This window comes from Corvus kubaryi, unplaced genomic scaffold (genome assembly GCF_017639235.1).
Source record: "Corvus kubaryi isolate FWS band 111438036 unplaced genomic scaffold, C.kubaryi_AGA036_p1.0 78, whole genome shotgun sequence".
Taxonomy (NCBI): domain Eukaryota; kingdom Metazoa; phylum Chordata; class Aves; order Passeriformes; family Corvidae; genus Corvus; species Corvus kubaryi.
Window position 1 is genome coordinate 6,579,807 of NW_024582065.1, and position 14,625 is coordinate 6,594,431.

Below are 14,625 nucleotides of genomic sequence, written 5' to 3' on the forward strand. Positions count from 1 at the left end.
TTGGAATGTGCAGGAGAAATCTGAATTTTACTGGAACAGTGAATATTTCCTTTGAAGATCTAAAAATCTTAGAAATCTAACTTCTGTTATGCAGTGCTACAAATCCCATGGAATGAGCAGAATTAATTGACTTTCAGGTTACTCTGATTAGAATCTGACCAACAAAAATTCAGGCACAATTTGGTTTTTGCTACAGATTTGTAACTACAGTGTAATGAGACAACAACGTGCCCTACCTGGGCATCCATTGTCAATGTAAGGCTTAACGAGTTCTCCAAGTTTTGTGTTGTCTGCAACAGCTTCCTTTAGCAGTTGCCCACAGCAAACTAACAGGAAGGAAGAACAAAAAAGATACAAGGTTAAATTTTAAAAAGGAGGCAACAAAGAAAAGAAAAAAAAAAAAAAAACAACCCAGAAGCTGCATACTGGAATAAGGTCACTGAATAAAATAAAAGTTGTGTGTTTTTTGAGTTTGTTGTTAGGATTTTCGGGTTTTTTTGGCCAAGCAGAGTGAAAAGCAAGGAGACTGAGGATATGGAATAATAATAATAAAAAAGAATACATTTGGAAAAGAACATATTAAAAATGGAGAGAATGATATTAATCAAATGTATTTCTGAAATAACAACTCAAGGGATTGCTAGTGGCTTCCACTTTTGATAAACTTGTAATTACTGAATAAAGTTCCAGCTCCTGAACAGCATCTGAACCACACTGCTGGAGGTGCAGCATAATGCTCAGCTCAGGGAAAGGCCTCCCTGGATCATTTAATGATTGTGTAAGAATTACATTTTAAAAACTGTGCTAATGCAATATTATCATTGATTTCAAACACACAGAACTCCAGGAGATGCAGATTTCAAGTTTGAGCCAGGACAGCTGTACATGAAATATTGCTGCCTTGGCCTTGGAGAGCACTGGCTGCCCCAGGTGATGGAGTTTACAGAGAGGGAACCAAGACAAGGAGAGGTCACACAACAGCACAAATCCTGGTTACAACTCCAATTTGGTAAATATTAGGTAAAGGTCCCCCTGTATATTATTGAATTAATAATCCTACATGGATTCCTTTCTTCCTGGAACCAATGGTACCAACAGGCACCGACTTGAATGGAAGAAGATGGAGCCCTTTCACCTGTTTACTGCTGTTAATCCCACTGCCAGGCCACCAGGAGTGAGAACCACCCCCCAGCAGCGTTTCTGGGACACAGCTGATAGAAGTTCAATGTTTAAGTGACAATCTGAACAGTCACCAGTTGTCCTGGAGAAGCAAATTAATATTCACAATAAACAGTGTAAAAACATAACAGAAACTCAGTGCACAGACCCCAATTTAAGACACCTAAAATTTACGCACCTAAATTCAATCCAATTCATGAGATTATTTAAACATAGATTTAAATTTTTAAAGCCCAATGGCCTAATAGAAACGAAGTGTATGCTGAGTATTATTCTGAAAAATCATGGTCTTCCAACTCTGTATTAAACACTTAATTCTTCTAATATTTGGGTTAAAGAATAATTAAAATAAAAGTCAACATATGGGTAAAGCATGGTAATGATTTTTAATAAAAAGAGCTGCAACTCTCTCATAAAGTAGTTACTTTAAAAAAAAAAAAATGCAAATTTTGACCTAGATGGAACACTACGAAACTTGCAGTTTTAGAAAGTTAAAAAAAACTTTCAAAAGGACAAGAACAAAATCATTTTTAATACATTCAATCATGTTTTGTTTTCTTTAAGCCAATTACACAACTATTAAAAATACAGCTTTGAATACATCTACCAGTATTTCTTTTTTCACATGATATTTTAAAATACAGCAAAGGCACAATAACTGACAGCAGAAATATTCTATCCAACCTGCCTTTTGCTTAACTAAGAGAATGTGACTAATCTGCAAATTTTACACCAACCAGACATTTTTTTTAAATAATTTATGGCTACTCCACTGTTAGAAGCCATTGCAGAGCATGGCAAATATTGCACTGATCCCATCACCAATCTGCACTTTCAAATCACAGAACTTTTTAACATTTAAATGCTAACCATGAACAAGTGTCATGCAGAATTTTTTGGACCTCCTTTACAAAAGAAAGATGATGCACTTTTAACTAATTCCTTCATTTTCTCACACATTGCTCCAGATGTGCAGAACCTGAGTCTTCACTAAAGTTCAGAGTGGATTTTTATTTCAGAAGTGCCCCAATTTTGGTCAGACAGCTGAAACTGCAGACATTACTCATGATCCACTGATCCACAGAAGAATTCAGAGCACTACAGGAGTCTAACAATAGAAAAATACAGATGTGAAGGGTATAAAAAATGATGAAATGACGACTAAAAAAACGTTAGAGCTGGTTTGTCACAGCATATATACTTGGTTTACACTTCTTCATTCAAATACTTTTCACTTCCCTCAAAAATTTGACATCCACAGTGATGGACAAAGAGAGACATTTTATAAGCAAGTAAGAAAGACAGGCAGCAAAAGATAAATGATCAAAAAGAGAGAAAGGGGGAATTGAGCAAAGTGCATATTTACTGAGAACTTACTGTTGACAACATCATATTTCTGAGCTATTAGTGCTGCCTGCAGGCTCTTCCCACTGCCTGGGGGGCCACAAAAGAGGATCCGTGGTGTAAAGGGGGCGGCAGATCGGTGCCGGCTTTGGACAAAGGCAAGAACTAGAACAGGAGAGAAAGGCAAAAAATACAGGTTTTAACCTATTTCTTTTAAAAAATTAAATATAAACATTGATTAACTACTCTCTTTAAAAAAAAAAAAAATATTGTCATGTTAATCATGGTTTATTTTATCAGTGAAACATCCAGACTCTGCACCCAAGATCAGGACCCTGATAAAACTGTCCTGTCAGCAATTTACTCTGAGAGGCATTTTAGAAGTCTCACTATCATTACACTCCTCTTTCTTTCATCAGTGCCTGTCAAACCATTTTAAAGAGCAGATTCAATTAATAATTGCTCTCTTACCATGTTGTTTTTAGCAGAAGTAATTTTTGCTTGATAGCTACAATTTTACCATGCAAATTATAGAGGGCTGTAATTACATTTAATACTTTCTGCAGTTTCTGAACAAACATTTAAGTGTAAAAACTCGGGATGTTAAATTAATGACATTTATCCAGCTGCGTGTGATTAAGACTCCTAATTACAATATTACAGACTTGTAGCATAGTGTGCCATGACACTGCTCAGCATTGACAACACAGAAGTGTGTGGATGTTTTATTCTTTTACCCATCATTTTTGTGTAACTTGTAAAGAGTATCTGAGCTTCTCTGCCTGATTCCACTCATTTGCTGGACATCAGCCTCCTAAATTTTGCGTCAAGCAGGAAATAGCACCTTCAGGTCAACCTGCAGGTTATGAAGCTTTGGAAAGACCACAGGACATGTGAAACATCATCAGCGTTGCCACATTTTAAAGATCTGGACTTTGTTACAATCTCAAAAGAGAACCTGAGAGATCACCAAGAAGCCAAAAGATGTCACAGCTTTGGCAGTGAGGACAAATTGGGATCATATTTGGACATAGCTGTGCCCCTTTGATGGCTGACAATACCAGAGAAGGGAGCAGCTCAAACCATGCAAGTTTTCCAGGGATCAGAGAGTCAAATTCCAAGACTAAACTTTATGGCACTGATCCACCTGCTGTGGTTGGCCAGGATTAAAGCAGCAAGGACACATCTGCACAGGTTTTGATTCCTCTGTGACTGCAGTAGATACAACTGAAGGTGAGCCCAGACAAGCTGCAGCCTCTCTCTGTTTTTGTGAGATTTTCAATTCCAATAAAAGACTCTTTGGAGAGTCCTTGTAATAAAGAAAAGTATTTTAGTCTAAGGAATAGGACAAGCTTAAACATGAGTGTTTGTGTGAGTCATAAACTATATTAAAAAAGCACAAAAGGATTGGTGGAGAACATCCTGAGGATCAGGATTTTAAGTGCCATTGTCAACACATTGCTCTGTACCAACAATTTTTCAGAGAACCTTCCCCTAGACACTTTTGTATGATTATAAAATCTTTTCTAATAAAGAAGCATCTCCAGCAAACTCCAATTTCTACACAGCAGACCTAAAGTATTGAGAAACTAAAACTGCAACCACAGGGGATTGTATCCATCTCTTTATGCTGTGCTGGAATCCTGCTGACCAACTGAACTGGGTGTCACATCCCACAGTAGGACAGCAGCAACTGCATTCAAGTTCACAAAATTTTATAATTGTGTGAAACAATCCACAATACTGCTTATATTTATGACAGATCTCCTCTTTCTTTTCTAACTCTAGCTGGGGCAATAAAAATACGTAACCAAAAACCTGGAAAATCCTACCAGAAAATAGTGTGTTTGCTGCATGACTTCCTAAACCCTGAGTATCAGCTACCCAAGCAGTGCTCCAGTTATTCTGAATATTTTCCATAACCCAGTGTATTGAAAAGCACAAACATTACAGGCAGAGCACCCTGCTTACAAATGATGCTTAATTTGCAGTAAATAACCAAGTTAATTAGGAGTAATGATCCCCTAGACAGTCTCCACATCTAATTATTCTTTAAAAAAAATCTGGCTGCTTGATGCACTGCAGAAAAAAGATCTAGAGAGGATTTTTTCATTCCAGTTTTCAATTTATCTCACTACATTATTAATTAATAATAATTAATATTCAGGCACTCACATTTTTATTTACAATTCAAGGCATGAATTCTTTATGAATGATGATATGAACTTTTAAATTTAATTAAGTAATTTAGAGGTAATTAATGTGCAAATTCAGCATATAAACTTCCTACTTGTTTATCTTAAAAGTGCAGCACTTGTTATTAAAAAAAAAAAAGACCTTTTTGAGATGCAAAATTACTGGGATATAACAGATCATCTGCAGACTGACAGCTACAAAGTACATCATCAATTGGTCTTTCTGGCAGTTTCCTTATTCTCTTCTAGAAGGATCAACATTAAAAGTCAGACTGCATTACAGTCAAGCAAAGGGAAGCAAGAATTGTTGAACAGGAAAGCTCCCAGCACAAGCAGCTTTTAAACAATGAAATGTTTAAAAGGCTCAGCTTTGAACTACCCCTCCTTGTTGTTCTCAGACTTTGGAAGGTACTGGCCCTTTGGGAGATGAACAATGGAGCCACAGGGCTCCCTTTTAGAAGGGAGACTCACAGGAATGACGGTGACATTTGCTCTACTGAGTCAGCTGTTCCTTGGCAGGACTGTGAACTAAGAATTTCCAGTTATCTGCTCTTACTCCAGTAAAATAATTACCAGAAACAGCCCAAATGCTGTTCTAGAGAGAGCACAACTCAGCTGGGAGCCATCTGTGTTGCCTAATCCTACAAACTGACTCTAACAGCCAGGAACTACCCCTCAAACAGGACTTTCTCAGCTGTCAGGCTTGCCACAAAGCACGTATTTACCCTGTGAGAGAACATCCACAGAGGGCTGGTCTGCATTGATCGATTTCAGAACTTTCTGGTAGATGTGGAAAATCTCTGGGAACTTTCTGTGATATTCCAGCAGCTTCTTGGACACCTCCTGCTCAGAGAGATCTTCGGGTTTCACCAACCTCTGCTGCACCAGGGGGTCACTTGGCCAGTTGAAGGTTGTGTGGAAAACCTCTACAGAGAACACATGGTTAGGAACTAAGAGCATGATTTAACAGGTCTCTAGTTAAGAATGCCCCTCCTAATTTCACCCTCAAAACATCCAACCTGATTTTTTTATTGAGCAACGTCAGGATTTTATCTCGTGATGGATGATTGATATAAAACTCAACAGACATTACAGAGCTGAGTCTATTTGACAGCTTATTTTATTTAATGGAAATGCTTTTATTTAACCTAAAAGCTGCCCTGCACCTCAGAAACAAAGTAGAACCTAGCAGAGATGCACAGCAAAATTGTAAACTCATATGGACAGATCTAACCTTCAAATATTCTGTACTGACACAGTCCACTGTTTGCAGGCTCAATACTGAGCTTTACATTTCCCTGTATTCTATTGGCACTGCAAATAATGCAACGCCAACAAATACCATTTCCAAACAAATTTATAATTACAAATTCCTACTGATCCTTAAAGGGATCCCATTGAAATTTTAGCCCCATCAGTACTACAGTGTTTCTGAGACCAAGCAACACTCAGGTTTGTAGTGGAGGTCAGGAACAAACATACTGCACCTTGTGTGAGGGGATCAAGCCTTTTCCCACCACTCCTCTCAATCAGCACAGTGTCTGGGGCATAAAGCATAACTAGGCAACAAAAAGGAAAAAAGAAGAAGAAAGAAAAAAATGTAGCTCTTGTTAATCACTTGCTTTATTCCCTGTAACTGTTCAGATGTATCCCAAGATTAAAGGTGGCTGAATTTATCTCAAGCACATTTGTCTCATTCTCATTTCCCAGCATTCTCCCTGCAAATATTTTACTTCACTTTTAATCAGAATTTTGCTGCACCTCCTGTACAATACAGTGGGATAAAATATCCATGAATCCAGTACCCATGGGCACTAACTGTCCCCATTATCCAAAAAACACCACCAGCAGCAATAGAAAATTGTCTCTGGAGCCTCAGACAGAAGTTCCCACTGAGAACTCGGGACTGATTCTCTTCTACACCACAAACCATTACTTTTCACCCAGGTACTTCAGTGGTGAGACCAGTGAAACTAATTTTTTTTATAATCTCACAGAAAAGTCTTCAAACTTGGTTAGAAAGCATCAAAAGAGGAAGAATCTGTCAGATCCCAGGGTTGCTTCTGGCTAATCATGCTCACAGTTAAACACCATAATTTAATTACTATTTTCACTGCATTTGATTACAAATTTCAAGGTTTCAAACCTTTCTTTTTATGATTTTCTTCTCTGTATCAAATGGCTTTTTCAGGCACTTTTCTCCCTGTTAAGGTACTCACACACTGTAAATCTCATCCCCTCTCAATCTTCTTTTTGATTAACTAGACAGACTGAGCTTTAAGATTCTCATTCAGGTCTTGGTGGCACAGATATAATTGTGAGCAAAACTCAACTTCAGATGTTATTAGGTATATTAAAAATACATGCAAGTACTAGACATTAAACATTTTTGCCTAACTCTACTGCAGTGATTCTGAATTCTTCATTAACAGTTGAATATCATCCAAATCAAATCCAAAGTGACAATTCATCAAGTTGGATAACACTCCGTTCACTGTGCACTGGCAAGCTCTGCACTTACCATTTCACACTGCATTCCACACAATTGCAGTAATTTCTTACATTCTAAGTAGGTCTTTTAATGATAATTTGGGACAACTGGCTTCTCCTGTATGGTAAGGGCAGCTGTCAAGGTCTTGTCTATCAGCCCTTTGCCAGTAAAACATTCCACCCAAAGCCAGCCAGAATCCACCTGCACTCTGAAAGGTCAAGCTTGAAGTCGTGTTTCCACGTGGTGAAGTTTACATTCCCTAATTCAACAGAAGCATAAATTTGTATTTAATACATGAGGAACTGATTTAGTCCGAGGATAAAAGCTGATTTTTAGAGAGGGAAGTCAGGAGCAAAGCTACTTGGAGCTGCTCAGAGACACTTGGTGCAGAGTCTGGAATTTACAGAGCTCTGATGTGGAAGGAGAAAAGGGTGTGAAAGACAGGGCTTAAGGTCTCCCAGGCTACCTCAGGCTTTCAAGTGACTCTGAACCCTACTGAAACATTCTGCTGTCTGGTGACTCTGTCTCCAGCATTGGTATTGAATTTATGGAGGATTTTTTGGACAAACCCTTCTAGTCTTTCCTCTTGGATGCAATCACACATAAACCTTGTACTGCTTACCAACATGCCTAGGAAAAATGCCAGATGACTGCAGCATCCATGCCTGCTCCTGATTTTCAGGGAAGCCTTCCAAAATCCATCCCTATTGAACAAAAACATGAAACAGTTATTGATCCTGGAAGAGAAAAAAACCCAAAATTAATACTAAATATCAGTGCTACTTGCACAAACATTACCTCATTCTGATCCATCCACAGCACAGTATTTCTCATGGATGCTTGTGAGAGAAGAAAGCAAACATGGAGCACTGATAGTTTTGTGAAATGCATGCACTGATTCCACTGCCACACAGCAATGGGAACTTATGGGTTGTAGCAATGATTTTTTTTCATGTTTCAATCTTAAAAAAAAAACAACCAAACCAAAACCAAACCAACTTCTATCTTGAATAAAAATAACCCAAAACAATTTCTACAGTTTTGAAATATTCAAAAGGATACCAGCTCACACTGTGTATATAAAAAAAAAAGGAGCTAAACAAATCTAAAGACAGATTTAATGCCAAGAATACTAAGGAAAATATGCACGCTTTCATTATTTTCTTAAATTATACAGGAAAACTCACAGTAATGGAACCAGCGTTCCCAGAGCTAATGAAGCAACAGAGCAAAAGAAAGAAAAAAGAAAAAAGAGCCTTTTGCTCCCTTAAGTCCTTGTTATAGCCAGCTAAGTGTTGGATTGAGCATCTTTAAAAAAACATTTACAGATCTGTGAAATACCGTAGGAGAGATGCAGCCTCACTCAGTTTTTGTCTGATGCAGTATTCAAAGTCTAATCCACTTCCCAGTCTCAAGCCTGAAACTTCTGAACTTCCCCTAATTTATCTGTTAGTTGCCTAAGCACACATGTCCTTGCTGTTAAATCCCATCCCTCAAAATAACTTTGTGATACCACAGTAAATCTGGGAGCCAGCTTTGTACAGAAATAAAGGAGATATTTTAATATTGCATTAGCTGGCAATCATTATCATCTCCCACATAAATCTGGTGCTCTGTCAGTACAGGGTCCAAAGGTTCTCCAAGTATTTCAGGGAAACCTATCTCCAGGACTTCTGTAGGAGGGAATGGGCCATTCCAATTACACAAGAAAATAGAGCAGACTATTTAAAATTCCTTAATTAGCCTGGTTTCAGGAACATGTCATTCTGCTGATAGATGTAGAAAATACAAGATTCGAGTATCTGCAAGCCATTTTTGCCACTCCCAGTGTTTGCTCTGCCAAATTAGAATGAACCACTGGCTGAGGTCACACAGGTGCTGAGAAATCAATTTATCCCTTGGGACTTGCAGAAGGCAAAGCTGCACAATGTTTGTAGTGCTATGCCAGGAAGTTCAGCACTAGTTTGGAATATATTGTGTACAATATATATATATATATATAGGCCCAGATCTTCTAGGGAGAAATGGCATCTGAGGTCTGAGGCAAATAAATCGATACCAATTTACACAGACAACAAATCTGGCTTATTTTTTCCACTCTTAGTGCAATGTTTTTGGAAACTATAGCAAAACAAACGAAAAAAAAACCCAAAAACCACCCCACAAAACCTTATGTCACTACTGCTTATGACTCAAATCACATAATGTGCAACAGGCAGCAAATACAATACTGTATTTTAACAATCCACAGCAAACTTCAAGAGGTTTACATACAAATTTCAAAGGTCCTTAAAACAGGCAATAAGCAATTTTATAGCAAAAACTTTTGGCTATTTAGGAAAACATAGCTCAATAAAGAGCTTCCAGCAGCAAATATATTTTAAGGCATTAAACAAATGTAAAAGAAACAGTACAAAAACAGTGAGCATTTTGGAGCTGATTTCCAAAGGTCTCTGAGTTGCAGGGTATCAGTCAGTCCCTAATTAGAATACATTATCCATCTACTTGACACTTCAGTGAAATGTCTATTCCACCACAGAGCTGCAGCTTTGTTCAGAACAGGTTTATTGATATTCTGCTGCATTCCCTCTCCATACCCCCAGTGGCTTGGTTCTGTTTTATCACACATCAAAAAGGCCGTATGCTCAGGGCACCCCATGCACAGCTCGGAGCTGGAGGTCTGAACAGCTGCAAGTAGTGTGGTATCACAGGAGGGACAAGCTCCAAGCAGATGTCACAGATAAAATAAAAAAAAAAAAAAAAGGGGAAAAAAAAAAAAAAGGAGTGAAAAGGGAGTGTGGCTTGGGAACGGAGCAAGAGGAAGCGAGACACAGCAGAGCAAGACCTGACTTAAAATATGCCTATCGTGCTTTATGCAAACACTGGTCTTTTTTTGCCCTCCTGACTGTCATTAAAGTGTAATTAGTAACTTCACATGGTAAATTTGTTTCTTTAAGAAGCCATCTATTTTTGGTTCTTGATAGCAGTAACCTTCTACTCATGCATGGATTGCACCTTATCACATCAAGGGTGGAACAAAGGCTAAAAGTGAGAAATTCCATGGTGCCTGCACTCTGGGGTCACTGCTCCCCCTCTTCCAGCTGGGAACCTCCCTCCTTTCCTACATGAACCCTGTAAACAGAGACTCTGCTGCTGCCTTAATGCCAGGTGAGCTGCTCCTTGGAGACCCAGGCCATGCTGAAAATCAGCAACAAGGAAGCACTTTCAAAGCCATCACTTTCCTCTCCAGACTCCAGGAATCTGGCGAAAAGGAAATGCTCAAGGTCATTCCCAAATGTAAATCTCCCTGCTTTGCTGGCAGTTCTCTCAGCTCTGATACCAAGCCTACATACTTTCACACTTTCCACCACAATAATAATGACTTGGGTATTCAAGTTCCCTCTTGTTATTTGACCTGTACATCCTCCATATTTCTTTTTAATTATCAAATCCAAAAATTGACATTGCCTTTGAATAAAGGAAAAGGAACAGCAGAAAGTTGTTATATATATATTACATAATATATTATATACAATATCTATTATATTGTTTTATATATATTATATAATAATGCTGAATTTTGTGGCATATCAGAAAAAAAATCTCAGCCAGAAGCATAAAGGTCATGAATACAGCTGCTTTTAGGAAAACAAGTAGTCACAACAGTTTTTCCACTTTATTATTCAGTGGTTTTGAATAAGTAGTACATGGTTTTCACTCCCAAATGGAGAAAGGGGTCAGACAATAAGAAAAAAAATAGTATCAGTAATAGCTCTGCCAGCATGGATCTAAAATTCTGGAGATTTTCAGAGCATGGCAGACTGAGGAGTGCAATAGAAATATTGACAACCCAGCTCTTGAAGTCCATCACTATTAGCAGTATGGATGCTGGAAGAAGCTCAAACCTTGCCAAATTTCCCATTAGAAAGGAACCTCTTATGCCCCACATTAGTTTTGTCAGTTGAGTAAGGTGCAAAGATGTTTTCAAAAGTTCCATTCTTCTCTGAAAACAGAAAAATGTGGTGAATGGGCAGATTCTCCTTGGAAAAATCTTTGTACTATCACTTTCTTTGTGGGGAGTTTCACAGGGAAAACACAATGATCTTTAGCTACCAAGGTAAAACCAAACAGAACCGATCAAAGCAAAACCAAACAGAGCCATTGCTCTCTTTGCCTTCCCTTTCAAGGGCAGCCACTGCCCTTCTGGGCTGTTTAATACCAATCTCAAGTCATTCTGCCACTTGTTCTGTGAATCACTGGCCTAAGCTTAGTTTCTAAAGATCCTGAGCCTTCAGGAAGCTGGCTCAGCTCGCTCTCTCTAACACATCCTGAGCAATCTCTCTCCCCTGGCTTTCTCCAGCTCCATGAATTCCCTCCGCAACCCCAGCAGTCAGAGGGGTTGCAGCCAACCCTGCAAGATGAAAAGTCTCTGTATCAGCTTCACAAGTCCCAGGCTCGAACATAATGTTTGCAATAAGTTTTCTGTGTGTGCTGCGAGACCTCCCCATCTGATCCCTCGCAGTCCTAACTACGTTTGTGTTAGAAGAACACATAACACAGAGCCTCATCAGACCTGTTGATCAATAAAAATGTTCTCCTTAGAGAATGCCAGTGACATCTATAAACCTGTGAGTGTCAAAACAACGGCACAAAAAATTCCTTATTCCTACTGTCAGTGGGACAAAAGCTGTACAATTAATGCCAAGCCAATGACACCACAAGGAGAAATAAAACAAACAGCTGGTGGTACTGTGGTCCAACATCCAGCTCCTAATCTAGGAACATTTTCAGTGAAAACATGCTGACTCATGTTTTGAAAGAAATGGCATAAATCTGGTCAATGATGTAAAAACCCTACAGCATTAATTCTGTTTTGAATTACATGAGGAAAATATTACATTTAAAATGCATGGATCTGCTTTCAAAGGAGAAAATAATTTGTGGTCACTTTGTGTATGTCTATCTATTAATGCAAAGATTTTTAATAACCATCACACCTTTGAAAAACAAATGATGTGTTTTTCCTAAAACCAGCTGAAACCTCAGCTAGGTTGATACCATCCACTCCATTCTTGCTGAATATCAGGGAAGCTTTATAAAGGGTTTTTTCCCCCCTGGTTCTGTAAGACATCCAGCACTGATTCAGTGCTGCTGGTGACAACAACAGGAACATAAAATGGAGGCAGGACTCTATGCAGCTGTTGGCATTTTAACCACCATGTCACCTTACTCATACATGACCTAATACTTAAAATAACTCACTGAGAGATCCTTCCCTCATTATTGACAGGGGAAATAAAGCCATGCCAACAATTATAGAAAGCACAGGGAAAAAAAGGTGGAAAATAAGATGGATGCAGAGATGGATGCAGCCTGTGGAGAGCAATGGATTTTGCTTGTACACTGACAGTAAAACTCACTTTAACAAACACTGGAGAAAGTAGCTGTTGAAAACGTGTGTTCTTTTAATCAAGGAAAGAGACCTATGTGAAAAAAAATGAGCATTTTTAGAGGTTTTAGAGCTCCTGTTATAAAATAACTAAAAATACCACAAAAATGAACAGGACTCTACACCCCATGTGTGGTTTTAAACAGGTTCTCCTGCCAGCTGAAGGGCCTAGGTCCTGTGCGGATTTATTACACATAAAATATATTAAGTGTTACCAGATAGTTGATCTGGAGTGCTAAGTAACTATAATGAGTTAAAATGAAGTAAAATAGCTCAGCTAAAAAGACATTCAAGGAAAACCAGACAGACCCATATAATTCAAGCACAGTGAATAGCAACACAGAAGTTTAATTCTACTTTGCAAATTCAATATTAATAGGTCAATTATAGAGTAAGGCCTGCAGTATTTTGTAAAGAAAAGTTGATACCACTTAGGATTTCTGCAAATCCCTTTACTTTTTCTGTCTAAGGATCAAAAAAAATCGTTGTTTCAGTGTCCCAGATGATGAAACATGGAGCAAGAAACACGGGATCCCACATATCTGAACACAACCAAACCAATTCAGTTGCCTGTTTGTGTAAGCTAAGAGTGAATATATTCATTATTACCTAGAAAAGAATATATTCAAGTGCAGCGTTTCCTAACACAGGAAGAAAAAAGAGGCACGAGGAGAAATAAATAAAATTGATATTACTAATGTTAAGACGCTTTTTCACCCCTTTCCTCAAGAAGAGCCAAAACCTTAACATATTGATTTTTATCAATTTTCTGTTTATCTGTTTTGTCCACTCCATCTCTGCCAGTTGCCCCAGGCAATCAACAAAGCTCTGCTTGTTCAGCCTTTGATCATCTCTGTGCTGGAAGATTAGCATATGCATACTCTCATCCTTCCCTTTATCCTGTTAATAAAGCTCCAAACTCCCTCCGCTGATGTTCAAGAAAGCAACCGGCTCCGGAGCCCCCGATGATTTGCCCCCATTCCCTGCTCTGCTCAGGACTTGGAATGCTAAGTACCATGCACGAGTTGTGTAAGTGCTTATCCACCGGCCCTCTGAGGAGCAATTCTTACTTGTTTGATGCAGTCCACGTTTGACAGACGTTCCTGGATCAGATTGGCCCAAAGCGCGTTGGGAATTTTCTAAAGAAAGAACAAAAAAAAAGCTGAATATTCACAATTGAGTTCAAAAGGAATTTTACCATGCAGGCACGTTGTGGTTAAAGGTGAAGTGAGATGTCTTCTTGGAAATAAAGAAATAAATAATTCTGTGCGAGTCCCGGGTCATTAACATGAGTTAATGACAAAGAGTTAATAAGGGCACAAAAATCAGTGTTAAAGGGAAGCTGAGCACAGAGCATGAATATCCATGGGGTTTTTGCACACTGACATGGAAGCAGTGCCTAGTTTTGCACACTGACACACACACTGGACATCAGACCTGCAAAGGGATCCATAAGAACATCACATCCACAAAGCATCCTTCTAACCACAAGTATCTGACCCTTGACTGCCCCGTGTGTCAGAGGGCTCAGCTTTAGGGACCTTGCCAGCTCTCAGTGAGACAAACAGAACCTCAGACACTGAGCAAACAACACAAAGAGTCTGATTTTCAGGTTTGTTTCATTGCTTCAAGTAACTCTCATCATCCAAAAAGTTTATTTAAAATGTATTTTATAGTTGAACTTGGTTTATTTTTAAACTCAGGACTATGAGATAGGATGGAAACTGCATCTGCCAATATTTTCAAAGTGCTGTTTAGTTCTGTGACTATGACTTTGTCCATCTCTAGAGATGTTTTGTAAGAAGGTATTTGCTATGGGACAGGAGAACAAAGTTCCTATACAGATTTAACACTCCTCAACATTTCTACCATTGTATTTGATTTCCTGACAAGAAATTAGCAATACTCTTCTTTCCTTCTAGTAAGAATTTGCTTCACTATCTTGCTAATTTAGGCTTTCATTCTAT

The 14,625-nt window shown here is 38.6% G+C and overlaps 1 protein-coding gene across 5 annotated transcripts in view; it reads right to left on the reverse strand.

The window, feature by feature from the left end:
* AK8 (adenylate kinase 8) overlaps positions 1-14,625 on the reverse strand; it is a 66,189-nt gene that overhangs the window by 39,684 nt on the left and 11,880 nt on the right. For 2 of the 5 annotated variants that reach the window (XM_042052663.1, XM_042052664.1), the window contains exons 5-10: positions 13,729-13,797; positions 7,832-7,913; positions 6,206-6,277; positions 5,444-5,644; positions 2,557-2,688; positions 237-326 (exon numbers count right to left, since the gene is read on the reverse strand). In XM_042052663.1, the coding sequence (XP_041908597.1) occupies positions 237-326; positions 2,557-2,688; positions 5,444-5,644; positions 6,206-6,277; positions 7,832-7,913; positions 13,729-13,797 (646 nt within the window). Of the gene's footprint in view, positions 1-236; positions 327-2,556; positions 2,689-5,443; positions 5,645-6,205; positions 6,278-7,831; positions 7,914-8,007; positions 8,049-12,629; positions 12,693-13,728; positions 13,798-14,625 lie in introns of those variants that run through there. The other 3 variants (XM_042052666.1, XM_042052665.1, XM_042052667.1) reach the window with 3 other exon arrangements.